Source organism: Falco rusticolus, chromosome 10 (genome assembly GCF_015220075.1).
Source record: "Falco rusticolus isolate bFalRus1 chromosome 10, bFalRus1.pri, whole genome shotgun sequence".
NCBI classification, from domain to species: domain Eukaryota; kingdom Metazoa; phylum Chordata; class Aves; order Falconiformes; family Falconidae; genus Falco; species Falco rusticolus.
Window position 1 is genome coordinate 26,379,473 of NC_051196.1, and position 26,735 is coordinate 26,406,207.

General features: G+C 39.6%; 1 protein-coding gene across 2 annotated transcripts in view; it reads right to left on the reverse strand.

The window, feature by feature from the left end:
- GNAS (GNAS complex locus) overlaps nt 1–26,735 on the reverse strand; it is a 158,361-nt gene that overhangs the window by 15,976 nt on the left and 115,650 nt on the right. Inside the window, exon 5 of one of the 2 annotated variants that reach the window (XM_037402750.1) lies at nt 24,478–24,575. In XM_037402750.1, coding sequence (XP_037258647.1) covers nt 24,478–24,575 — 98 coding nt within the window. Of the gene's footprint in view, nt 1–2,672; nt 2,678–24,477; nt 24,576–26,735 lie in introns of those variants that run through there. The other variant, XM_037402748.1, reaches the window with a different exon arrangement.

Here is a 26,735-nt window from a genome sequence, read left to right on the forward strand (position 1 = left end):
AGCAGGCAAAGTTACAGGAATGATGCAAATTAAATAAGCAAGTGTTCAATCTGCTGGTATTTATGGTATCCTGCAAACATGAGCAGTATATGAAACCAAACTTGGTAAGTTTTCCCTCAAAATTAAAATTGGAACATTAGTAGACTTGTTTGTTTTTGAAGATACACTGATACTTGCTATGATTTGCAAAGGTGGCGTTTTTACTGTTAAGGTGGTCACAGAAGACATGCCACAAACATGTTACTGGATGATTAAAAATATTCACAAAGGCACAGCTCTGCCCCCCCCCCCCCCCCCCCCCCAACAACAACAAAACTAGGTAAGGAGAGAGAAGAAAAAATAAAAATCCATCAGATCCTCTGTGATTACTTTAACTACTTCACAAAGAAAATTAAGAAAAGGCACATAAGGACAGTACTGTAACAAGTATTATTGGTATAATTATGAGAGCACTATATTGCATACAAAAACATCTCATATGATGTTCCTGTAATGAAATTCTGCTTGTCAGTTCTCAGACATAAAGGACCCCATTCAAAACCACATTTATGTGGGAAATGAACTTCAAAAATGTAGTATAAGACTTAAACAGAAGTAAACCAAAAGACAACTCTTTAGAAAACTTTTCCAAGAAGCTGCAAATGACTTTTTTTATATTTCCAATTTCATGTCAAATCGTTATTATTAATTCTTTACTGAAGTAGAAAATCACACAAAAAAATTTAAAAACGGTCTGAAGCTCAGAATTTAATTATAGATAGTATTAATGCATACATGTCCCGGAAAAGTGATTTTGAGAGCGGCCCCAGCTGTAATTACAGAAGAGCCTCGCAGCATTCCAGCCACTTGGAGGCGAAGGGGCACCATGGGTCTAATTTTGAAGCAAATAATGAGAAAGCTGAAAAGTATGACTCCATATATTTGGAATCATCTTGTGGTAATCAAGGTTACAGTTCCTTATATGGTGTGGAGAACATGAAGCACACACAAAAAATAGAATATTAAAACTACAGGGTATAAAGAACTGCAACTATTGCAAAAACCCCAAAACATACCCCATCGACCAGCCAGCAAAGCCCCCGTACTTCTGTGCTGCCATGAAACACAAACCTTTGCCCTAAAAACAAGGCTGGTTACGCACCCAGCTTCCTAAACGGCGTAATTACAAAAGCGTAATCCGCCAGGAGGCATGAATGAATTTTAGACAAATCCAGCAGAAGGCAAGCCACCTATTCACAAAGTGCTCGCGAAAAAAGAAATGGGGAAAAGGCAGAAGAAACTAAAGACCTATTTAAAGAGGTTGTAGTTGTCTCTTCCCCCCCTGCCCCCCCCCCCCCCTCCTTTTTTTTTCTTTTTCTCTCTGCCTGTCTAAAGTTAGTCTGGCTTAGAGGATGCACTAACTTTCCCAATCAGTTTTACATTACAGCACAAGTCCAGAAATAGCTCCCAGCCGCCTTGGCCTCTAGCACGGTTGCCATGGCAATGGAACCACAGTGCTATAAATAGCTCATCAGCACCAAATCTTGTGAGACACATCTGGAATGGGGCCAGCCCAGCCCTGGCCTGACAAATAAAAATAGGCACAGGCAGTTTCAAAGGCTGGAAAGGTAGAATGCGGCTCAGCTTGTGCGGAGCGGCGGGCAGAGAAACAGTTTGGATTGCTTGTTAGCGTGAGATTTATTTGATAGGAGATTGGGAGAAGTATAAAAGTTACTTTATTGCATACTAAACAGTCAGTCTTTCTCTACGGTCTGTTCTTCTTTTCCCCTAGTCTGCAGCAAAACCATACGGCCTGAAGCTGTAACAATGCAGTCTTGTGCCCAGGAGACCATTAAAATAAGGGAAAACAGAAGAAAAGAGATCTTCAAAACTTCCCCCTCTAACTATTTCTGTACATTTTTGGCTCAAGTGAATTTAAGCGCTCCTGCGAGTCTGACAGGCATCCTGGATGGGCTCCTGCACGGGCTGGAGCATTCTGCTCCAGTTAAACCCATTCCCAGGCTGCCCCATGGCTCCACACGCCCAGTACAAGGTGGCTCCCTGAACCCCTCTGCCAGGCTGCAGCGCCGCTCTCCTCCTTGCCCTCACCAGGGACAAAGCTGGTGCTATGGGCTATGCTGAGGCTACACATGAGCCGTGCCCGCAGTGGTGGCAGGCGCCATTGGTAGTCGCGATGTAAGGCAGCCCGCTTCCCAGCAGCTCTGCTTGACGAAACTGCTTTTTGAGCACGCATTTTCTTTCACTCAGTGGGTGAGAAAATGTCGTATTTTTAGCACAGACTCTTTATCAACCCATTCAATTACATCCAAATTATCTGTGTGGGAACAGAATGTTATGTCAAAAATGTTATTCAGTATATTTGTCAATATTACCCAACAGGAGACATTTGTATAATCAGGAGATTCAATATTTTCTACAGCAGATGAAAGCAACAGTTCAGGAATCAGACTGAAGTTGTAAGACTTTGCTATTTCACAGACACTGGAAATAGTAGTCAGCATGATAAAACACAGCGAACACCACTCCCAAAATAGTAAATCTTAGTTGCTCTATCAAAAACCAATAGAGATTACAGATGGTAATCAAAAAAACTGCAACTATAATAAGCATTAAGCCACAGTAAAATATCTTCCGTATGCCATAAAGGCACTGCTCACACACTACACACAAACTGCACCATCAACCCACAGGATTCCTTTAGGTCCCTACATGGATATTTTCATTTCTAAAAATTGTACAGTAACTTCCATCCAGGCTTAAAGCTGTATGTAAACTTCCCTCCCCTTCTCCCTTCCTTTTACCACAGCCAGTTTGCTCATTTGAAATCTGAACAATGTAAGTTTCAGAAAACAGCAGTTTTCACAGAAGTATTCTGGAAAACCCACTTTATAACATGCAGTGAAGAGTAATCCAGGATTTATTGGTTTTTACAAAGATCCTCCAAGTTAGTTTAAGAACCTATAATCAACTGCAAGTTTTGATTTCAATTATATAAAGAACAACTACCTTCTTTTTTCTTTCTTAAGAAAGCAATTAATAAAATATTCTGAGATAGCCCTTTCTGGGTCATATAATGAATTTGGTTTTGTCTGGGAGAATGATGAGTGGGAGATGGCTGTAGAGCAGGGAACACATCCAGGTAACCCCGACGTGGCCCACGCTCCAGCGCTGTGCTGGACGGGCCCCCCAGCAGTCAGGACACTTGCCCGCTCCCCCCGTGACTGGATGCTGCTCACGGATCCCTCCTCCTCCAGCCGTGGCTTTGGAGGGCTCCCTCCCCCAAGCAGATCGTGAGTACCCCTCTACACTTCCCACTGCCAGGGGGCACATTTCATCCCAGACACCATAGCCATCTGCCTGGGACAGTACGCGATGACCGGTTTTCAACTGAAACCTGTCCTGCACAGCTTCCCCCCACCGATAACCGACACCCCCGCAAACGCCTGAGGCTGCTCCAGCTGCCTTCACTCCTGTTGTGCGAACTTGAAGGTGTTTTCACACTCACCACGACCAAAACAGACCGATTAAAACCAACCCACTGCCGCGTGCCTCCGAGGCCTGCTCCGTGATACAAACCTCAGAGCAGCCCCTCACCCCGCCCCAGAAAATTACTCTTCCATGCCAGGAGGAAACGTAAGCTGGTCCAAGGCCAAGGCCGGGTACAGAAATGAAAGGTAACGGTATGGATGAGATCACGATGGCATGATCCCAATCCAGGGCGAGCCCGGGGCAAGAACATGGTGTGAGTGAGTGGGGAGGAACATGGCACAATCCCTATTAACTTGTTCTTTCTTTTTTTTTTTCTTTTTCTTTTAAGTAGGCTGCAAAAGACAAAAAAACCATGGGAAAACATGAGGCAATTAAGAATTCACGTAACAAAATTTCTCACTCTACTTTGCCTTCTGCCCCTCTTTTCCAGCGTTTCTTCCTGAATTTTGTTGGGCCAAACACACCAGAGACTTGGCTCTAACTAACGATCCTGTCAGTTGCAAAACACTACCAAACCTATTGATTTACATATAGGATGTTATCTCTTCTCTACACTTTAAAACAATTCTGTTTGCCTGCCTTCATTTTTATTTACCTCTATTAAAATAAAACAAGAAGAGAATTAATCAGAAATCAAAATATCACCCTCTTCTAAACAACGAACAGTTTACTGGAAGCAGAATGAAAGGCAAGTGGCATGCTGGGCCTGGAGAGCTCGCGGGGAAATCAAACCCCTGACGTGAGTGGGGCACAGTGGAGGGAGAGCTGACGCAGCCACCTGCGCTCCCGGGCTGTTGCTGTGACTTACCTGCTGCCATTTCTGTCCTTCCTGCTGCCTGAAATGGTTTCAACCTCCCCTGAATCTCAAAGACTGTCATCCTGAAGAACTAAACTTCTACGTACTCCATGGAGTTTGGTAGCTTCTTCAGTTATTTCAGCAAGAGTTCTGCATACTAAAGACTACAATTTTTAATTTTACAGAAGGAAGGAATGAAAAGTTGAAGTCTAATGCTTAACTGTAAGAAAGTAACTAATTGCTCCCATGGTCTTTACTGTCTGTACAGCCATCAAGCTAGATGAGTGAGAACTCAGTATGGTTGACTGTCAACCGCTCTCCCACCCTGCTTCCTCCTTTAATATCCATATTCCTAATACACTTTTTGTCACGCCTGTTTTCTGGAAGATAGAAAACTGTCTGTATCTACAAACAAGGTCAGGGATTTTTCTGTTGTTAGCTTACAGTTAAAACCAGCTTAAGTCACAGGCCTTATACAGCAGAAGAAACCAACAACATAACTATATCACTGACTGCATCACTCCTGTGCTCTGTGGCAGCTGAACTTGGAAGAAAACTGTAAATGTAATATTTTTTCAAAATCTATTTAGATCAGGTACAGCAGGGATCTTCTTAGACAGGTTTAAGAATATTTGCTGCTAACTTAGACTAAGGAGACTGTTTCAGCAAAGTCATTTAGGCAAAAATGAATAGGAATAACTTTTAATGGAATTAAAGAGTGTCTCTACAGAATATAAATTTGTTTGAAATGCCACCAAAAACTGTGAGTTCAAATCAGCAAATGAATGCTAGCTTCAACTACTAGCATGTCATTTTTAATATGGCAACAACCTATGCATTTGGTAAGTATATGTCCCCTACTGTACGCTGCCCTGAGCAATTAAAACAGGTGAACCTCATGGGATATCCTTTCATTGTGTTGCAACAAAGTATTTATATGAACCTTGTCCTCATGGTCTTTAGCTCCCTCCAGTGCCATCGAATCAGTAGAATTGCTTTCCATTGATAAAGACCATCACATACATGTAATTTAAAATTGCATTATTCTGACAAAATTAGTGACATCACTAATAAAATCAAAATTTTGTTAATAATTTAAAATGCTAATAAAAGTGTCTTCCCTCAATGACTAGGACTAAAAAACATACCCAGAGAGCGGGTAAAAAAATAAAAGAAAAAAAGAGACAACCAAAGAGCTAGATCTGAAGTAGGAATAAAACTATACTGACAGCCACAAAATGCTTTATAAGCATTATTTACTGGTACTTGCACCATGCCTTTCAGATGATAGAAAAGTTAATAAAGTGATATTTCCTACTAGTTTCAATTATTTGAAGAAACAGCTATCTGCAAAAACAGACAAATCAAAGGTTCAGACAGTTCCCACATTTTTCGGCTTGTGTATGGCTTGTGTAACTCAAACCCCAAACACTGAGAACACAGAACCAGGCACTTCCCTAACTGCTATCTGAAAAAGGGGCAACATCATTTTTAACAGAAATTTTAGACAAAGCTGACATGATCTCACGTGACAGAAAAGGAATTTTGATCCCAGAACTGAGTTTCCGCAGGAACTAGGGAAGCATTGATAGCTCAGGGAAGGAATCAGGCCCTAGATGAGCCCGAAACAATGGGAGGCCAAACTGCTGCTGGGTTTGGAGCAGGGTGATAGGGAAGACTTCACTGCCTTTTTCAAGTACACTTGTACAAAGGTCTTCAGAAAAATAGCTCACATGTATTTAACATGCAAGAACATAAATCCAGAGCTGGAATTCTGCCTACCTAGGCACCACCCTAAAAGAGATTTTTGTTTAGCATTTTAGGAAGTTAGGTTCTTTTGCAAAAAGACAGTAATTTCGACTGTTACCCTGCTCACAGGACTCTCAAATACTTCATTTCTATCACGCCAGCGTCACATGTGATTCCTGCTGCAGGCACTCAGGACTGGAAACGGCAGTCAGTGTCTTCACAGGACTACCTGTCACTACCTGTTTGGGAGCCGACAGTTTGAACACCTCACAGCAGCTCACATTTCAGCTTTTGCTTTTCTCAGAGCATGCTCCATTCTTAATCCAGCTTGGCAAAAACAACTCCAGGCCTCTGTAAAAGGAGGCCCACAACCTGGCATCTAGTATTAAAAGCATCTGTAAAGAGCACATCTCTCATTCTGACCTGAGTTTTCTTTTTTTCTCAGAAAAATTTGCTTGAGTATGAAACTTAATACCAGACATAATTAAAAATATTCATTTTAAAACAAGGAGGCTACACAGAGCTCTAACAGTAGTTTTATACTGTTAACTTTGAGCAGTATAGTGACACTAATCTTTGGCTACTGTGAAAAGCACTGCCTGCAAATACTCTTTCTATGTTCTTTTGCATACAATAAAACGAAAAAGGCCAATTTAAGTGCTTGTACCAGACAAGCCTGTGTGTGCCTGTACCCTGGTACACATTACATTCAGGCAGATAAAAGGAGCAATAAATGAAGCTTGAAGCCAAATTCAAAAGGCAAACAATAAAGGTGAACATACTACTTGTGTGGGAAAGCCATTCACGGGGAGTGACCACATCTCTGAAAAAATGCAGCCCTCTTACTCCCATAGGAATTTAACACATCAAACAGACTCTGTCAATCACCCAGTTTCATGATTTGGCTTTGTTCAGATTGTTGCTACTCTTAAAAGGAGAATCTAATATAGACCCTACACCTTCGCCTGCTCACGTGTTGTTTGTACACAGTAATTGACTATGTATTTCCCCAAACTACATTTGACTATTCAGCACTTTTAAGCGTACAATTAAAATGGACGCCTCACAAAATACTGTGGCTTTACAGACTCACAAAGAGCTCTAATTCAGCAAGTGACATGATATGCCATTTTAGAATACTTTAAATCTTTAGGATCTTCTAAATAAAATATCTTGGTCCTTCCCCACTCTTCCCCACTGACCTGCTACCTTGACCCAACTTATCCTGAAGCAGAATTTTAATCATTATAAAATATGAACTCCTATAAGTCTCGTCTTTCAAAACAGAAGACTGGCTATAACAGACCTTAGAAATAGCACTAAAATTTTACTCTAATCATTCAAACATCTGTAAAACTGACAGTAGGATATACTTTATATTTGCAAAGCATATTTTAACATTTTCAAAACCTATTTTTTAACATGGACTTTTCTAAGCTGCACACTTTTAAGATTAAAGTAACAGAGAATTTAGAATGAAGTGTGCACAGGAAAAATAAAATCCCTGACAAGGCACAACCTTAGCCTGTTTCCTCTCTCTGCCAGGAGTCACGTCTGCTGGTTTCAGCACAGGGAGGTTTTCCATGGCAGTTCCCTGACTCACAGAAGAGCAGTCAGGTGCCGCAAAACATGGAACCGAGACAGGACTGGAGTAAGCATGCAGGGATAGATGTGTGTAGGTGATGGATGGGCAAGCGTGAGAAAGACTTGTTGGGTGAGAGCACAGATAAAAAGGACGTGAGGGGAAATGTTTTAAGGACTTTTAAAATCCTTGACTAGCTTAATACAATGTTACAACCAGGAATTGATAATGCAGCTACTTCAGGTGGAATTAGTTCTTTTAAAACAGCTTTATTGACTCTATTTATTACAGTTACATAGAAGTGTTGTAATTACTGAAGTAATTACTAAATATATTATTCATAGAACATAATTATTTCAGCATTATAACTTTAAAACCCCTCAACAGCAGAACGGGAAGCTCTATCTTGAAATGGAACCTTATACTCAGAAGAACATTAAGATGCAGGAGGCGCTAAAGATGAACATATACGTACCGCCCTTGCAGTCTCAGCATCCTTACTGGCCTCCGTTTTGGTCAGAGGCTGAGGACTGCGAAAGCCTAGGCAGGGTGTCTTCTCCCACAGCCCCATCCTCCTCTTCTGACATGGGCCTCTGTGCTCCCGGGCACTGCCAGAGCCTTGACCACAAACCACCTTTCTACCAGGGTTGAAGAGAACCTCTGCACTGAGGTGTATTGTACAAAATCGGGCTAAATTTAAATTACTGCCACGTTCTCTGGAAACCTTAACTTCATTCCCTCTTTCCTCAGGGGACGGGGGGGAAGGAGGAGAAAGGAGAAAGATAGATTCCAGCCATTATGGTTGTGAAGCAAGCACACAAAATGGTGCAGTGAGCTCTGCCTATGCAGGCAGCATGAAACACACACTGAGGGGTGGAAAAGAATTTGATGTCAGCAGTCATTAACTCTGAAACTCCAGCAATGCTAGTTTATGCTTTTTTATTCCGCTGAAAAGAAAGCTATTAATAACAACTCATTTTTGCGCCACAAGTGGGTGGACTTCCTGGCTCCACACACTCAATCACAACTGGGCAGCAGGGAATCCAAAGGAAAGGAAACCCAACCGAAGAGCCCAAGGTGTGCATTCAGGTTCCAGAAAATTTCCAGACACACATCTTGACCATCTCTCTGTCTGCAGAGGGCAGTGTCTCATGTTTGCATTTTGAATGGCTGAAACCCTAAACCTAAGTTATTTATTAACAGATTAAAAATTTCCTCTTCTACATGAAAGGAAGATTTAAACTGTCTCAGGAGAACAACTGAGCTAAAACAGGCACTAAAAACCATGGGTAGAACTGCTGCAGTGGAAAAGGATGAGAAAGGGTCTAAGGTGGTACTTATCTTTTCCAAATGTAGGGCATATGCCTACACCAACATACGTTAAGGGGTTATGGACCCAGCTGCGGCTTTGCCACCCTTACACAAAGCTGTGCTCAATATCCAAGTCTATTATTTTGCAACAACATAAACCCAGTAACCCTCTTAATGTCTTACTGCAAAGAAGCATTAAAGGATGTACAACACCCTTCAGTGTTGCAGTCTTGGTTCAAATGCATGCCTAAAACTTAGTGGGCATCTGACATTCACAACCCACAGACCTGGTAATAAACGTGCAATTCAAAGCTGTACTAGGAAGCAGAGACATGCAGCAGCACTAGTGGAATGATCATGACCCAGTTGTAGCCCAGACTGGCTCACCTATTGCTCTGATACCTGTAACTAGGAACTATGTGATTTGAGAGTGCTGAAGACAATTCCAGGATTTCCATTTGTTCTGCATTACTATAATTAGAGCTTCCGGATCACAGTTTACACTAAGAACCAGCAGCAAAGACTGCAAGGTGGAAGAGACTCAGATGGGTCAGATAGGGAGAAAGTTTGACAAGAAACCTCAATAGTTTGGGTGAAAAGGAGGTGTGTTCTTACATTACTTACACCATATCAGGTGCTTATACATACACAGCCTATGAACATTATAACCATATGTGAAACACAGCTTTTATCACACCACAGTATTTTAACTCCACTTCCTCTACTCAGCAGCAAATTATTAGATTCACCACAAAAAAGGGTGCCTAAGCACAGCAACTGATATATTACACAGAATTGAATAATATGCAGCTACTAACTAAGCCACTGTTTTCTTCTACATTTTCCAGCCCAAGACATTTTTGCAGCATCCTAAACACACTAGCTGCCCTGTATTGATTGTGATGCTCAAAACTAGTGACAAGGTGCAGAGCTCTCAGCATGGCACTCTTCCCTCACCCCAACCCACCCACGTTTAGATCATACAGCTTCAACTTGTAAAACTATAGTTATCTTCTTCGTATAAATGCACATGCACAGGAAGTCCAAGGAACAGACTGCCAACTAAGCAGATGAGAAAATTAAAAAAGACCTGAGACACTAATAAACTATGCCAGAATTATATACTCCATCTAAATACAGGTTTTAAGGGAACATCACTGGAGTACTTCTGCAGATAAGCACATCCTTTGTTTTAATGAAAGAAAAATTCCCTCCTTTGAATGAACCCACTTCCAGTTGAGAGACCTATGATTTACTAACACATCTTATGATGCTCTTCTGTTTCTTTGCTTAAAGACAATAGAATGGGGAAGGAAGGAAGGAAGTTGTTTTTTTTAAAAAAAAAAAAAAAAGGCTGATATAAGTTACATTCGGGTCACTGACTTTCTTGATTGTGGCTCTAAACACCAAGACTTTGAAAAGGAAAAAAATCCAGCCACCCTAGCCCCACACCACTGTGCAGCAGAACTTCCTCCTGTTACCTACCATCCATTTTTATCAGTGTGAGCTGCAGCTATTTAGTGGAGTCAGAAGGTATCTAGGGAAGAAAAAAATGGCCAACTAACATCAAAATTGAAAAATGCTACTTTTCAAATATATTACTGACTTCTAAGTACGTACACGGGGAAACTGCCATACATTTACACAGACATAAATGTGTCTAACTCAGTAGTGTAAAAATCTGTTTCAGTTTTCTGCATGTCTAGTGTTAATCTATTATGATGCTTTGCGGTATGGATGTTAGTAATAAATGTGAAACAGTTCAGAATTTAGAAGATGCACTATTTAAACATGGATACTACAACCCAATTGGCCCTGTAATCCATATACGTATATGCAATATATGTATAAAAGCACCATACCCTTGTACAGATTCTGGTAATTAAGAGTTCTGTTTCAAAAAACCGCCATGTTTCATAGAATATAAACATGGTAATTGTCACTTTTATCTCACAATCTACACTGTGATTTCAATTATGCACAAGAAAGAGACTGCTTATGAGAACTGAACCAAGAAGGCAAATCGCATCCCTCATAATAACAGTAACAAACCTGTGTTCATTAGTGTGTCTGTTTGTTCTTAAAGGGTATTTGTTGAATTCTTACAAACATCTCTTACAGACTGGTGAAAAAAGAAAAATGTACTGGGTGCGGCATTAATCTTTCATTTGTAAGACTTGTTGTGAGGGAAATCAGTTTCATATTCTTTACAGCCACGTGACTGTCAGAAAACCACAGTGCACAGTTTTGGCATAATTAGCAGGACCTTCTTAAATACAGCCCAGAAGAAAGCTCCGAGGGAAACAAACACATTTCACATCATTAGGGAAAGTCAGAGCTGAAATGCAGGTACCAGCCTCTGCACAGAACAGCTGAAATCCTACCTATTTTTAGTTCACAATTCCAATAAGAAAACAGCTGGGAGTCTAATGAAATTATCTTGGTGACAAATTTAATGGACTGAACACTAAAGTTACTATTTTTAAATAAAGTTCCTAATTATCTTTCAAAACAAGAAGCAATTAAGCAGCAGTGGAGCTATGGCTTCCTAAGTGTCTGCTAAGGCTTGGCTCCAATCAGACTGCAACTGGGAAATGGCTCAACACCTTTCTGATCCTAAAAACTGGTTGAGGGCCAGGCTCAGGGGTTGGTTGGTTTGGGGTTTTTTTTTGGTTTGTTTTGGTTTCGGTTGTTTTGGGTTGTTTTTTTTTAGTTCAATGAAAGCAGTTCTGCTTTGACCTGTCCGGTCCTGCCTTGCCATGTTTTTCCCTGCCTGACTGTTCCCAGTCGCCCTCCTCACGCGCAGGGAATGCCTGTGCACCACTGCACAATGCGCAGCCAGCCCATGTGAGGAGAAGGTGGAGAGGAAAACAGAAAGCAAGCTCGTAATGTCTGAAGAGAGCTGGTAGACCTTAGCACAGCTCAGCTCCATGGAGGAGAGGTGGACAGTGAGGTACTCCAGAGGCAACAGCGATGGCTCGGGGATCCCACCTGGCAAAGGGCTCTGAAAGAGCAGAGGGAACTCTGCAATATGGAGCATATAGATATTTGCAAATTTACTGAACGAGCCACATAAATCACAATGATGTGAGTTACAATCCGACATGTTCTTCTCCAAACACCTCTTTAAAACTAGACATTTTAATAACTGGTTCCCGTGCACATGCTGTGACAATAATGAGTATGTTATACTTGTAACTTCACGTAAGACAATTCCACACTTCATACACACTATATACCTTATTTTTAAAATAAACTTTTAACTATATTTTAACATGACATAGTAGGATTCTATATTCCATAGTCTGGAATGCCCATTTGGGGAATATATCATCTATGCTGGTAAGACCTGAGAAGATCTTCAAATCCATCCTCTCACCCCTTCTACAAAACCACTTAATTGTGTCAAGATTTTTGATGGTATTGCACTGCTTTTTGGCATCAGTACCATGAAAGACTGAACAATAACATCTTTCACTCATCGCTCATCTGATTTCATTTAAAACCTCAGACTACCCAAAATCATCCGAAGTTTTTTTGCAGATGTGAGCTTTTATATTCTTCTTGAAGAAGAGACATATCACACCACCAATTTACAAATGGGGAAACCAAGTTTCACTCAACTGGCCTTTGATAACAAAATGTGTGGATCCTAAAGCAGTTCAGCTCCATGGAACAAAGGTAAACAGCGAGTCCTCCAGCAGACAAATCCTCCAGCACAAATGGTGAAGAAAAGCCATTCAGGCTGAACTAAGAAAAGAATTGAGACTGTACACCTTAACTGCAAAATCTGTTCTTCATGGCACATGAACTGAAAGGCAGAGCTAATGAAAAGACCAAAATAAAATCATAATCAGTAGATTCGAACAAGACTGGTTCACATCTTGAGATTCAATCTGATAAAAGAATATCCAGGGAACAGCCACACTCTTTATGCAGCCATGTAAGAAGACTGCCTTGCCAGATAGGAAGCTTCAAGATGCCTAACTTTTCCACACTCTGTTTTTTGTAACATCATAAATGAGTAATTAAAATCCAACTGAGATGCCTTAATAGCAAAAATGGTGCACTGTGCATTCCAGAAATGGTCTTCAGCAACTTTGCAAGCATTACAAACATCGGCAATGTATGAACAAAAATGGCAAATTAACCCAGTTTGTGGGGATTTGTCATATATATTGCTATTTTCATTAATTTATAAAAATTACTTGGGCTTCAGAAGGGTTTTGGTTTTGTGGTGGTTTTTTTGTTTGTTTGATTTTTGTTGTTGTTTGTTTGGGGGTTTTTTAACTGTAAAAACATGATTCTCTTGGCAAAGATCATACAGCACCACCGGCCACCCGAACCAGGCTGGATGCAGCTCCACCAGCACCATGCTCCTTTGGCAGACCCCTCCTTCAGGACCCAAGGCTCCTTCCCTCCCCCAGCTGCAACAGCTTTGCTAAAAATAACCCTCCGCTAGCTTTTACTCCAGCTGCAGTTTACATAAGCCCTTTGGGGGAAGGGGAACCTTGCAGAATACCCAAGGCACTTCACAGCCTTCACTAAAAATTCACTGGGCAGCCAACACGTTTCAAGTGTAAATTACTATCCAGACACTGAAAACCCTCACTTACATAATGAATATTTAGCTTTATTGGTGGGTATCCTTCTCGGAGACTTAATTAGTGTACCACAATAGAAATATAGTTAACACAGAATTATATTTAACAACTGACTGTAACACGTTTCAGCTACAAAGTCAATGTATAATACACCACAGCGCAATCAGCTCAAAAATGGTATTTCACATCACAAAACCTATCAGTGACATCCTGCCCACAAAATTACTCTTAATCACGTGTAAAATTAGCTAGCCATTTCTTTCAGTTTATTTAGGACTTAGTCATATACTATAAAAAGTACTTAAAAAAGTACTTCAGCTTCAGTGTGATAGACTTGTTCACCTAATACGAGCTTAATCTATTTTTTCATTTTCAGCCTGCCTCTCCTGAAGTAAAGATTTTACGACCATGTTCTCTGCATGCAAGCACATGGTCTCAATAAACTTTTGTGCCTGGTGGTAAATTTATACCAAATGTACTGCAGACATCTTTGTCAGGGGTCTCTCAAAAATAAATTCAGCAATACCTGTGAATGCAGTTAAGTGCCCAGACAACAGAAATCTAAATATAAAGTCCCCTGTGATGAAAAGGCTTCGGTGGATGATCAAACAGTGGAATTTACAGAAGAAGAAAAGGAGGGAGAGAATATGCAAGTCAGTGGCATCGAGTGCTCCCTCTCCCTGGGACTGGCAGTGATGTATTTGCAGTGTTTCAGCTCAGGGAATAATTGGGAATCAAACCTGGCGCTTTCACACTGCACCAGCAAATGTACTGGCCTCATTTCATCGTTGTATCAGAAATTTTCTGATGTCTTCTATCTTTTGGAATGGTGTTGCTTTTAATTCCTTTCCTAAAGCAAGTCTTTAATGAGATTTTACAGTATCTTTTCAGGTCTTAGTTTGATAAAAGTATTCTCATAATTGTCATCTTCTAATCTTGAAATGTTCTTTTTCTGCAGTAATATAGCACAAGCGATAAGAGCTCTCACAAAAAAACAACCCACCAACAACCCATGCTCCAAAAGCTGTTGTGCTTACTGGTGGTGAACATCAGAAACAGCAGATCCCAAGGTAAGGCAGAGTTCTAGCAGCTACTCACCCACCAAGGCAAGTAAACTGCAAAATCCTAAAAATAATGGTCACACCTGCTCCGCGGTTCGCTGCTATCAGAGCACCCAGGGAAGCACATCACTGCAACAAGGCATTTCCTGATGGAGCAGCACTCACTGTGCCTTCCACAGCAGCAGACAAACCCAAGGGGTGCCCTCCCTGCAAGCACCCCACCGCCTGCCCAGCACTGCACCCTGCATCAGCGGTCCCGGCACTCCTACCACCAAATCCACCTCAAGAATGCTAAATGTAAAAATGACGCAATCAATGCCACACTCTTTCTCATTTCCTCAAGCATCTATTTATAGCTTGCCCTGTATTTTGCATCTGCAGATCTTCCTCCGGCAGGAGGGATTCCTAGCAAAGGCTGCTCCAGCCCATATGGAAGTCTTTCATTCCGCTTGGGTCTGTATCACATTGACTCGTTTGTTCGAATCACAGCTCAAAACAAACCTCATTCAGGGCTTTTGCCGTTTGCACAAAGGGAGGTTGCAAAAGCATGGGAGGAAAGGGTGAGTGAACATTAATTCTCAGGAACTAATACACGAGTTTTAACAGTTGCTTTGACTGATTCTCAACACTTGACAGTTATAGTTTTTATACCACTACAGTAGTCCGAGAGCACTATACCATTAAGTCCAATACTAACAATTAAAGATGTAGTTTGCTCTATTTTTTGATAAAGTTACGGGAATTCTACAGTAAAACTGAGCGCGTTTTTTAAATTAATGGGTAAAGCTTCAATAAATATAAAAGTCTAGTACATCTAGGTGCATGACAACCTTACAGAATTTACATAAACACAACTCCTCCTCTTATTTTAACTTCTCATCCTAATTCACTGTTAACACAGACTGACCGCTGCCTGCTTTCACAAAACCCAGAGGATTTTAAGGATTACTGTATACACAATGATCTACTATTTTATTGGTTCACATTTACTAAAAGTATCAGTATTTTTTAAAGAACTGACATTACAGGAGAAGTTTCACCTGCAGCAAACAGTTATTTTTAGGGAGGATTTGTTGTACTTTCCCTACCATCAAAAAAAAGTATATTCTGTGCCTAGTGGGAAAAAAAAACACCCCAAACAACAAAAAAACCCAGACAACCAGAAAAATGGGCACTAACATCTACAAGATCCACATGTAGTGACGGTAAGCCAAAGAATCTTAAACGTTCAACAGTTACGAAGCTCCGCCAATTGTTTGACTTCTTGAACATGTCAAACCTCGTCAAACGTTGGGCCTGTTGCTCTAAGTGCACCAACTGTCCGTTTATCAGCTTTGCCCTGGTAGTCCCATACAGTGTTTGCTACAATAGTGAGATCCCCTCACTCCAGGAATGTGTGGCATTGCTTAAAGGATGAAAGGCTGCTCGGCAGAACACCAAGGAATCTATGCGATCATCAATATTTGTGAAACCTGTTGTTAATAAATTAGCTCGCAGTAGTAGAAACTCCCATCTACTTAAAGAGAGTTCCTAGAAGGACAAATCTAGGCTACTGAAAGTAAAAACATATAGTAATGTACATTTGCAGCTGCATTTAATGATCTTGTCTAACAGTGCAACAAACCAATTTCTTGAATAAATTTTTTTCTGTCAAGTCTGTAACAACACTGATTAATCACTCAAAATGAATGGCTCTGAGTGAGGGCTTTGCATGCACACATGAAATCTTGTTTACTAATATATCAGTAGTTTGAAAAATACCAGTCATTTTATTACATGGAAAATTATTTATGAAGGCTCAAAACTTAACAAATAATCAACAAAAATCAGCCCTACACAACTCCCTGATTCAAAGTTGGAACAACGACTTTTTAAGATGGCAGCTCTTAACTGTTTTGCGTAACTAACCCAGATAAGTTTAGCTTTAGGTATGCACATGTATACAAATCACACACAGTTACATGCAGAACAAGCACCCTGTCAGTGTAGTTCACTGCTATGTTTTTCATATATTTCTAGCATATTCTCTTGCACTATTAATTAATGCCACAACAAAAACTTTGAGGACAGAAAAAGAAATATTTGGAAGGAATGGGGAACTGTTGCCATTAAAATGCAGAAATTATAAGTTTAATTAACAGAAGGTTTTGCCTTATAATCCATCTCCTGCTGTATTGCATTTCAATGCTTCCCCTTCACCAACAAAAAAAATTCCACTGCATTTGCATGTTTGCAGAGAACAGTGCCACAAAAAACAAAGCAGAAGCATGGATAGGTATCAGAAATATGTAAGTCCAGACACTACTGAACCAGACAGACTTGAAAGCAATTACAAAAATATGCATCTGATACTTGCTTTAAAAACAAGCTCAAGATTATTTTATCTTCTCTGTTTGAAATTGGAATTTCAGAGCTTATGCACATTTTGTCATTTATCTGTATTGTTCATTTATTAAAATGTTTTAAATCATTTGGTGGTGCAAGCATGATATTCTTTATCAAACAACACAGTTTACCATTTTTACCACTAGTAACAGGGAATCTCTTCTGTGAATTATTTTTAACTCTGTGTTAGTTAACTCTATGGGTATAGGCAAACCATCACGAAACCGGACTACAGAACAACTTTGCAGAATTCTGAACTGTAGCCAAATACTTTTAGTACAGAATTACCTTATGAAGCTGCATCACTCTTAGGTTTATACAGTAGTAGTTACTCATACATTCACATTCTTTGATAACACTGGCTTTGGTTTTAAAACAGACTACTAAAGTAAAATATTAGCTAAGAGATACATCCTGAGCAAACTACCAACTGGACTCAACACATCATTCTTCACAGCTAACTAAAATGCCAATATGCTTGTTATTTAGTCCTGCCTTCATGACACTGTCTTGATGTGCTTTTGCCATTCAAAATGAAACTTACTTGTCAGAGGAAAAAGCTATCCACTGAACAAATCACGTGGATGTCTACTTATGATCACAGAGGAAACTTACTATTTTATGGACAAATTTTATTTAAATAAAATGTTAATATTCATGCCAAAGTTTCAAAAATACTCTTGAGCAAGCATGTGCCTAACCTGAGGAAGTTTTGTGCTGTGAACTTGTTACTGAAACAAAGAAATAGCTGTTATATGAGGAAACGCGCCATTTGCATGTGAAAGCAAAGGTAACACACTGAGAAAGGAACGTCCATTTCCACTAAATCAGGTGTCCATGAACACTTGCACTAGGGTTTACCCCTAACTCTTGCAGACTAATGTAAGTAATACACTTAAACTAAAAGGCAAAGTGGGTCAAGAAATCAGGAGAAAGCTCCAACCCAGCTTTTTCATGCTCTTCAGATCAGGTCAGCCCTGCCTCCAGCTGAAGATAAATCCCTCACATTTACAACTAGACAGGGAAAGGAAGTTGCATCTGCAGCCAAAGGCCAGAAAGGAATTTACACATTAACAGATGTGTGGAACAAAGAATAAATAAAAACAGCAAAAGAATGAAGGCAATGGGGGTGTGGGGGGTGTTACAAGTGGCAGAGTGAGTGAAAGTGGAGGCAGAAATCGGATTCCTGAAGCAAACAGTTACACCCTTTCACGATAATTCAGAGGGATGTGGTGGGCACTGCACAGACCTCAAAAGCCTGCAGTACGACTTCTTCAGTTATTCACATTTCGGACTTGTAAAGGTCCTTCTGCCATTGTGACCCATCACCTTTAATATTTTCGCTCATCTGTGCTCCTAATCCGTAACACTCAAGGAAGCTATTCCAGGACACCTTTTGTTTTTCTTCATACCGGGATGTAATTTATTTTGAAGACAGAGAAGTTTATCTGAGTTTGAGCGTAGCTTGAAATTATGAATTTATGATTAGCTGTGACAACAGTGGGGACACGTGTTGGATTCATAATCCATTTATTGGCTAAGTTTAGGTTATCTCATTTTCACAGCACTTGCCAGCAGGCACATCCCTGCTACTGACAATCAGCAAGAAAGGGCAGAGACACGGAGTAGTTAGGTGTAATTCAACTACTTTTATATTTGGACTCATTTTGCTGGTAGTGACTTCACTGAAGTCATGCGAAGACAGGAGTTACTGTGCTTCCCACCATCCAGAGCAACCCATTTCTGAACATAATACCCCACTGGATTGCAGAGAAAATATAACCTGGGCTGTATTTTTAATTTTTTTTTAATTAAAATTTAACCTTTTTTTAAAAAATGTGATCCTCTGTTCCCTCAGGCTGAAGAAGAGTTGGGATAAGACCCTAATTCAGTTATCTCTAAGTGCTCTGGAATAAAGGTGGGGTTTATAGTCAAAACTAAGGATTAGAAGTTAAGATTATCTGGGTCTATTCCTTGGCTTGCCAAAGAATTTACAGAGCAGTAGGCAAGCTCATTAGTTTTAGATCAGTGAAAGGGGACATGACTATTATTCTTCCTCACGGGAATGTTTAACAATATAATTGTTAATGTCCGTAAGAAGCTCATGTATGCCAGGAATAAAGGCCAGGGAAATTCCTGTCCTGTTGAATGTGAGTACGCAGACATAGCTTGCAGAACTGGAGGAGACAAGAGCAACTACTCTGCCAAAATCACATCAAGTGGAAAGAAAGTAAGAAGAAGAAAAAAAAAGAAGTTATGAATAATACAAACAAGAAACCAGACTAACAGTAGTACCACTGATAAATCAGCCACTATTTAAAAAGGTGAGACGCTCAGCAAACACACTTTACTACATGTTCCATGAAGGGAACTTTGTCATGAAGTGAAATCAACATGGAAGAAAATAATTAAGCCCTCAGATCGGGGCTCTTAATTGGTCTCTACAAGTCAGCAAATCCAGAAATAAAACACACCATAAATCTTAATAAAAAACATAAAGAATTTACAACCCATAACAAATTAGAAATTAAAAAACCCAGCACGTCCACATCGGCTGATCCTTCAGCAGCCCTGCACAGCAGTTGGCTAATAGCTGCGCTCCCCCCCTTTCTTTGATAAGTATTTTAAAACAAACATCTTAAAAAATACTTCTCATAAAATTCTTCTGGAGCAGCTTGGCACAGTTCCAAGCTATCAGAGTGGCTCTGCTGGTGCTGAAGTTCGAGAAACACGACTCTGCACCACGACCAGTCACCTCGCCGTGCTTTCTGCTTCCCCGAAATGGCAGGCGGCAGGAGAAAAGCCGGCGCGGCCGGCGGCAGGAAATAGCATGAGAATGGGCTCCCGCATGCTGCTTCCAGCCCTTCCTGATATCGGAGGGTGTGAAATGGGCTGCAAAGACTGTCTCTCACATTATTTCCTTTTCCACCCCAGCCAAAACCAGGAAGCGCCAGCTAGGAGATACACAGAGACAGCACAGCGTAAAACAAAGCATAAAATCAAATTGGTGGCCAAAGCTAACTAAAGCAAAAATTCAAGGATCTGTGGGCACAGGCTAATATTAGCAAGTCCAGAAAAAGCACCAGGAGGCTCATCTACCCAGGCTTTGCTTTTGATTTGCTACATAGCTAATTCAAAGGCTACTGACATCAAAGCCATTTTCTTCAGGACATCCACAGGCTTCGGGTCAGATCTTACAGGACACTGCTAGCATCCTTCACGCCCTTGTGCCACAACCAGCACATTCGTAGGGGAGTATCCTACTTACTCTGACTGTTCTGCTGTGTATTCCTGAGGCTTTCAGAAAAGAGTTCCTCAAATGAAAACCAAGGTAGAAGTATTCGCAACAAGAGCACTTCAAAGAAATCGTGTTTGTTTACATTTGACAGAAGGCATATATTTGACAAACAGGTCTCGGCACATTACAGTGGAAATAGCTCCTATATTCTTAATATTCAAGGTAATATATTCTAAATGAAATGCAATCCTGTGCCTTCAGGGAAGAAATATGAAGGACGGTAAGTAATTTATTTATCACCGTTTAGGGGTTTGTATATTCTAGGTGCTTCTGTGTTCTTCTGTTTATTATTAGCCAGGAGCAGTATCACATGGCAGCTTCAGTACAAACATTTGTTCTCTTCTATATACATCCCCACAAGATGCAGGAGCAATGAAATTCGGTCTCCTCATAGATAATGCTCCCTCCTCGCAGCTGAAGTACATTCCTCGCAGAGAAACTGGTGACAACCTCACAGAAGCACACTACCTCTAAAAGCAGAATTGAAACTAATTACTTAGTAAGACCAGACAAGAAAAGGGAAACAGCCTCCTTTCCTTTCTCTGCTTCTCAACCCTGTAAAATATGCTTAGGCAGGAAGTACAGCAAAGCTCACGATGAGCAGAGGCAGCTACTCTTTCAAAATGAACAAGGTTCCTCCAAAGTGACATTTTCATTTAGCCAGTGAGCCTGAGGATAAAGGGCAGGATACCAGAAGGGCTCTCCAGCGGATGAGGTTACCAGCCAGGCCTCCCGGCTTCACACCTCCAAAGATCACAAAGTGCACTTAAATGGAAAGCCAGGACGGTACCTGGCGCTTTTGATAAATTTGTCTTTTCTGAGCCAATGCAACCAGGAACTTGGTGGAGCAATGATAACAGTGCATATTAACACTGACTTCTTACAGGGAGACACTGAGAAATTCTAGTGAGCCAGCAGTATTGTAGTACTTAAAGTTGCTGCTCAGGAGCAGGAGAAAAATACCATTCCCAGACTCCAAACACCTAAGTTCACGTTAGGTAGATACATTAGGCTGAAAATTATACTCATTCCCACTTTTCTGGAAAAGGACAAGCATCAAAAAGTGGCTTCCCCCTCACCCTTTGTTCATTGAGGAGAGTTCCTAACTCATCAGACAGTTCCCTTTCCTTAGCACAAGAGCTTAAGCCCCCATCCCCCAACATCTTTCTTTTCAAGATGCTCCAGCATCCTGCAGCTATGCCATACAGTCCTTAACTCTAAGAAGCCTTTCCGTTGGACCTTTTGTAGGCTAAGCTGCCTACACAGAGAACCAGTTTTTAACCCTGAAAAGCAGAATTTCGAACAGAAGGGAACTAGGTAATTCCTCATGAACTTCCCAGTACCTCGCTGCCACCATCACACCATTAACAAGAGATGGAAATAAGAGGAGGGAAAAGGCTTGTGCCAGTTCCCAGAAGGCATCAGGCAGGATGCGGGGTGCTGCCGCGGTCCGCTGCCTGGAACAGCTGCCACCCAAGCAGACCACAAGCCCTGCAATGTGCCTGCTTCCCCGAGGGCAGGCAATACGGACCAGCCCTGAACTCTTCAGGACCCCTCACAAGAAGCACTGCATACACTACATGCAGGTTTGGCAGAAACAGAACTGAATTTCATGTTGATATTAACATTTCTGAAAGCCAAACAATGCCCTGTAAGAGATACGCGCCTCACTGTTCCCTGCTGAAACACAGACAAAATTGATTTTTAAACATTCGGCAGAAACTCCTTGCAAAGCTCCCTCTGTATAACTGTGTCACTTCCAAGAGTGAAAAAAACCTTCTTTTTAAAAAATGCAGAATGTTAGATGAGCCCATACCAAGACAAACTTTACACTAAGCAAGTCACACTTCAAAAAATGACAGTTTAAAAAAAAATGGAATTTTTAAGAACAACTATAAAAAGTTAATTTTTGTGAAGAAGAAACATTGTTTAAATTTTGAAGTAACTCACCAAACAAAGAATCCATTAATATTTAAGAATTTATTCAACTTTCAAGAACAAAAAGGGATTTTTGGAAGCTGGATTGATCTTGAAAGACAAAAGCCACTTTTCCGCCTTCCATTTTAAGTATGCCTTTCTTGTTTTAAACAGGGACTTCAAAAGGGAAAAGTTCAGAACCCAAGACTCTCCTCTGAAAGAGCTGATAGCACCAACACAGTTGCTCAACTTTCTCTTTTAATTTCTATTAGCCCTAATGACAGTAGCTTGCACATCCAAATTAAAATAGTCTTCACCTGATAAATCTCAGCAACATTTTATATTTTGCCTTTGTTACATTTTTTTTTAGGGTGTGCTCACCAGGTTAATTTCAAGGCAATCAATCATGTCAGATTTTACAGGAAGTCATTTTCATCAGGTCCCTTGAAACTTTAATATGACAAAAACACATTCAGGATTTCAAAATGACGTTAACATCCAAGCAAACATTTTGCCATTAAAACCCTCTTACCTCACATATTCTGTAATTAAAAATGCCACTGCATGATCGAAAATGACAGAGACAAGAACTACCAAAACTAACAATTATAAAGCTCCTTCTGCAAGGAAATAATGTCATATACTTTACTATCAAATAGAATAAATATTAGAATTACGAAACATTTTTAGGAGACAGCAATAGTATCTTAGAAAAAATAATCTGTAATTTGTCAGCAACATACAAGGTTTCTTTTCGGCTCAACAACCCATGATGTAGAATTAAGTGTTCCACTAGATGGAGCAGGACAGTAAAACCATCACAAAGGCCATCCTCTTTGTAGATCTATAAAAAATTTGATCTCCAGCAAATCAGGGACGGTAAGAATTTTAGCTTTCTTTTGTGCATTCAAGGCAGAACAAAATTTGTTCCTCTTCCAAAAAAGGGCAACAGAAAACGGCCTTACTGCTTAACAATATTTACTTCTCATCATAGAAGCTGGCTATTGACAAACACTAACCAGAAACAAAAAAATAATCACTATCAGAAACAAAATTAGTTTTCCCCCCATTTCTATCAGCTTTACACTAGAAAGACAAAATTTACTGGAGAGTTGACAAAAAATGAAACTCTTGGGAGTATTTCTTATTTTGTAGCAAGGGAACTTGCAAAGAGATCCATGCCAAGTGATCAAACATTAGTCACCTAATGCAAAAGACATCGCTACAGATCAAACAAATTCACGCTAGAAACAATGGCAAAACTTCAAAGAGGCTCCTAAAGACCTGGAGCTGTGCAAGTCATAGTAAAATTATCTCCCTGGTCTCTTCTCAAACAGAGCTAATTGTTGATTTACCTTTAAGTCGACCTAAACAAACAAAGAACCTTACAAATACCATTTCATCAAGTGTTCTTTATAAAAATGCAGTAGTAGGCAAACTACAGCTGTCCATCATCATGTGAAACGAGAAATCTACATTTTCTTGACCACTAAACCTTATTTCAGCTTCTCCAAAAGAAGCAGAGAGTATAAACTAACAAAGAATAGTTTTAACCATTAATATTCCATATTTAAGTCCTACAATTCTTGAGTATACGCTACAAAAATACCAGGAATGGTAAAATTATCACAAACATCTTATCATAAAAAAAATTATGAACCGTACCGCATTGCTATATGTGATAACTGCAAACAAGCACCACTTTCTCATGACAATACTAATTATCACAGTCGTATAAATAGCAGAAGAGAATGAATCATATGAATCATTTTCAGATATGTGCATGAAGGCACACAAGCAAAGTCTTCGTGACTGATCATAGGCTGCTACCCATGACTGTTGCTGCCATCTCTTTGTTTTCAGATAAACAAACTGCACTAAAAACAAAAGCTACAAACATGGGCATGTTTCACACAAATGTACTTTCCACCTTACTAAAACTTGCTGCAGTATCTGAAACTGTCATTTAGAAAGGAACTGGTCTAAGTGGAAGAAGGAGAAAATTTGGTCTTTGAGAAAATACAATTGTCCACTGCATTAAGGTGTCAGCCACCATTTGAAAGCATCTGCAAGGTTTTAATACAGATTTTCTTGTCTAACTGAACACCAGTTTTTCCTGCCTCTCTGAATAGCTGATTACCAATAATTCACTATGAAGCATACACTCCTTTTCCAAGGCATGGAAAAGTAGGAATCAGGACCACCCAAAATCACTGTCATTAACATTCAATTTAAAGAAACTGTATATTGCAGTCAATATACAGCAGGATAGAAACAATACTTACTACTGTGCACAATCAATCAGCTGATATTCATTAGATCTCTCATAGCAGGCCTTCACACCTTCGTCTTGCCAAAGTGTTTTTGTATGTTCATAAAACTCCTGAAAGAGTAAAAATGATATTAGCAAAATGGAGTGTGTGAAGAGAATCAAACAGTAACACATCATTACCACTGTAATGAACAGTAAATGGTAGCATATTCAACAAAAGAATTTAAACATTTTTTAGAACCTGACTACAGTTCAGTTGGCTTTCTTAGCTGTTTTGACTTTAATGTTTTTTAACACATAAAGAACTGCTTCTCAATCGTTTTGATAGAGTTCAACTGTATACTGAAAGAAGGGTTAACTCATCATTAAAGACAATTCTGTTAGCATTTTTAACAACAAATACTATTTGGTAACATTTGTTCTTTAACTCACAATTCCACTGCACGTTATATTTATCTGGCTGTCAAGATTATTTTTTTTCTTTAGCGAAACACTACTTCTCAGTAATTCTTACATAAAGGTAGCAAATGCTGATTAGGTTTTACTTTACTTTCCAAGTCAGTGAGGATCTTTGAAGACTATATAGACATCTGTACCTTACTTAACTCTGTATCACTTAACTCAAAGTATTTCCAGAATTTATTCTTTTACAGTGTAAAAAGATATTGAATTACAGAAGAAATACAGTAATACAAAGCTAGATCATGTTTTGATTCTGTCAACCTTAAAAATTATAAGCCAACATATGAAAGCAGCCAGCCAAAAATGCAATGCTTCAGTTTTGTTGAAACTATAACAAAAGTACAAAACACAACCAGAAGCCCATTACCTTTTGCATATAAAAGATGCACTTTGGCTCCAGCAGGGCGAACTGTATTTCTGGCTATCAGTCTAAGAACTTTGAATAGACTTAGAAAGAACAGCAGTGGCCGAGTGACTTAAATACACACACCACTGTGGGCATTACTTTTATCAACAACCACAGACTTTTCTTGGCGCTCTCTCAGACCTTTTAAAGTGTTTTGGACTAAATATTTTTATTCTGATTTTAAGTGACTCTAGTAACTTATTCCAAATCAGCTTTATTGAATCCAGGACACCACATGACCTTTAAAATAGTTGTTGTATATATTCTATCTCTCTGCCCACCCCTTTTCTTTACAGTAGAAATATATTATTTTTTTTAAAGAATATATTTTAAATAGCCATTGTACTGCTTCAAGGTTCCTTCATTAACTCAGCTTTGGAATCTCTCCCTCACTTGGGATTATGAGTTTCTTGCATTCTTATACTATCAATGTAGCACAAAGAAAGGGGTCACATCCAAATGTGAATTCCAAGACTTCACTTGAAAATATCTTTTTGAAAAATTCACTTTCCTACCAGAATGTTAACACCTGAACTGTACCAGAACAGTAGATGCTTTAAGTGGCATCTTAAGAAAGTAAATTTAGTGATGCAGAGCTTCAAACCATCTTCTTTTTGGCAGGTGTAAGATGCATATGTGATTATGTGATCACACAGTTGTGAATACCAATGATGGAAGCAACCTATCAAATATATATTTGATCTTGCTTTTATTGCTATTGAATATCCATTAACTGCACACACACATAAATGATAGTAAACAGCACACATCTAAAAAACTCTTTGTGGCAGAATTTTGTTCTAATTTCTTTTAAAGAGATTATAAAGTTTATATATAAAACTTATATATCTTTCCAATTTGTTCCCTGCTTTTATGAACTGTTCATGAACAAAAAGTGCAGCTAGATTTCTTTTGTAAGTACATAAGAAGATTTTACTTGATTGTTAGTATTTGTAGATTGTACAACCATTTGCTGTTAAAGGAAGCAAAAGATGAATCAAAATCTGAATTCCTGTCCTCAATTTTCCTTCTCCCACTACTGGAATTATGTTCATTGGATGCTTTCATTTTGAAGGTTTCCGATTTTTTGGCAGTTGGGGGACTGTCAATTGCCTTCAATCTTCAACTGGTTCACAGCATAGTGAGAAAACTATCTTTCCAAAGCAAAAAGAAGTAGGAAGAGAGAGTAAAGGAGAAAGCGAGAATATCTGGAGTCTCACTGTATTTGAACCAAACCCATTTTGGGGTGGCTTTATGTATTTATTTTTAAAAGTAACAGTCTTTTAATGCAGAACATCTTATGAGTCACTCAACATTACTACAAAGCTGGGAAATTGAAAAATTGAATTGTCAATTGTACAAGATTTTTTTTCTGAAACAGCAGGCCAATTCAAATGGACACA